The sequence below is a fragment of the Trypanosoma theileri genome (assembly GCF_002087225.1).
Source record: "Trypanosoma theileri isolate Edinburgh chromosome Unknown TM35_Tth_12_V1, whole genome shotgun sequence".
Classification (NCBI taxonomy): Eukaryota; Euglenozoa; class Kinetoplastea; order Trypanosomatida; family Trypanosomatidae; genus Trypanosoma; species Trypanosoma theileri.
Window position 1 is genome coordinate 419,569 of NW_021639854.1, and position 1,589 is coordinate 421,157.

General features: G+C 41.4%; 1 protein-coding gene across 1 annotated transcript; it reads left to right on the forward strand.

Annotated features, from left to right (window-relative positions):
- Positions 1–75: 75 nt before the first annotated feature.
- TM35_000122750 (uncharacterized protein) lies at positions 76–1,263 on the forward strand (the record flags this gene model as incomplete). Its single annotated transcript, XM_029025250.1, has 1 exon — positions 76–1,263. The coding sequence occupies one exon, from the start codon at positions 76–78 to the stop codon at positions 1,261–1,263; it is 1,188 nt and encodes a 395-aa protein (XP_028883566.1).
- Positions 1,264–1,589: the final 326 nt, after the last annotated feature.

Below are 1,589 nucleotides of genomic sequence, written 5' to 3' on the forward strand. Positions count from 1 at the left end.
CTGCTCTTTGTGTTCTTGTTGTTTCTTTCTCTTCTTCCTTGTTACCACAGACCCAAGCAACCCACAGTGATAATCATGACAACGATGTTCGTCCAACTGCACCGCGTGGTGTACCTGTTGGTACTTCTGCACTTCTGTACTTGTGTGGTATTTGCGAATGGTGATAGGACCTCAACACAGTCTAGGGAAGAGGATAGGTTAAAGGAAATGAGAGATTTGAAAGCTAATATGGAAGAGAAGAAGAAAAAAGTTGAGGTTTTGCGTGCGTCAGTAAACACCGTAAAGAAAGAATGGAGTGAAGTATCGAAGTGTGCTCAGAATGCAACGAAAACGGCCAATGAAGTTAGAGACCTTCTTATTGAGACTTCAGGCCCTATGTTGCATCTCCCTGAAAATGTAAATGAGAAGAAGAGTGAATTGAAAGAGGTGTTAAGGAAGGCAGTAGATGCAGCAAAAGATATCACTAATGCCGTTGACAAGGCAAATTTGACAGCTAAAAAAATAAACAATTTGGCGCATGAAATTCAACAGGGGGAAGAGGATTTGGCTGAAGCGATGGTTCCTCTTATGTGGACTGCTAATAATCACATTGACAATGAAGATGGAACGAGTCTCTCAGAGGAGAAGAAAAAAATAAAGCAATTTGCTGAAGAGTGCAAGGAAAAAGCGAAGGAAGTACAAACTTTTCTTATGGATGTCAATGAGGTTACTAAAAGTGCTCACAGTTTAGCGGAGGAGGCCAAGAAACAGGCAGCAGTTGCCTCCGATGCAGCAGCGGAACTTCAGAAAATCATTGATGATATTTTCGAACGGCGCCCTCAGATGAAAACAGATCTGGATCGTGAAATTGAGGAGGAGAAACGAAGATTATCTGAAACCACGACAGCAAATGAAGGTAAGGAACCACCACACAATAATAATGAGTTAGACGATTCACATCCAAATAAACAGAATGAGATGGGAGGCCATACAAATGCCCAACAGCAGCAGAATCAACAGGACTCTGAGAATAAAAATGAAGAAAGCAATGTTGCAACACAAGAGAATAATAATAGTTCCCAGAGCAACACTCCAACGTCCAGTCATTCATCTGCTTCTGGAACTTCGCCATCACAAAATATGCTAACTAATACTTCTTCAGTTTCAATCCCTTTAAATGTTACTCAGTTAAGTGACAGCAGCAGCAGTCCTGCATTGGTGCACAGTCCCTTATTGATGCTTCTTGTTTTGATGTGTGTGCTGGGCTGCACTCTCGTTTGCTGATCTTTGTTCCCGTGGTGCAACTGCACAGTTAATCTTTGTTTGAGTGGATATGGATGCATTGTAAGAGCACATTTCTTCTTGTTTGGATATTGGCCTTTTTTTTTTTGTTTTTCAGCTCGATAAATTTTTTTGTCCAGCTCTTTTTTGCTGAACGAATCTATTGGACTCCCTATGGCACTTATCAGACGACGAAACCATTATTATGTAAGGGAGTCTCCTCTTTGTTGGCATTGTCTGGGCTCTGCTTTGCCGCCATTTACTGTGCCCGCCTAGTGAAGTGTGTATATGTGTGTTCCGTGATATTAATAACTCTATTGGTTTTACCT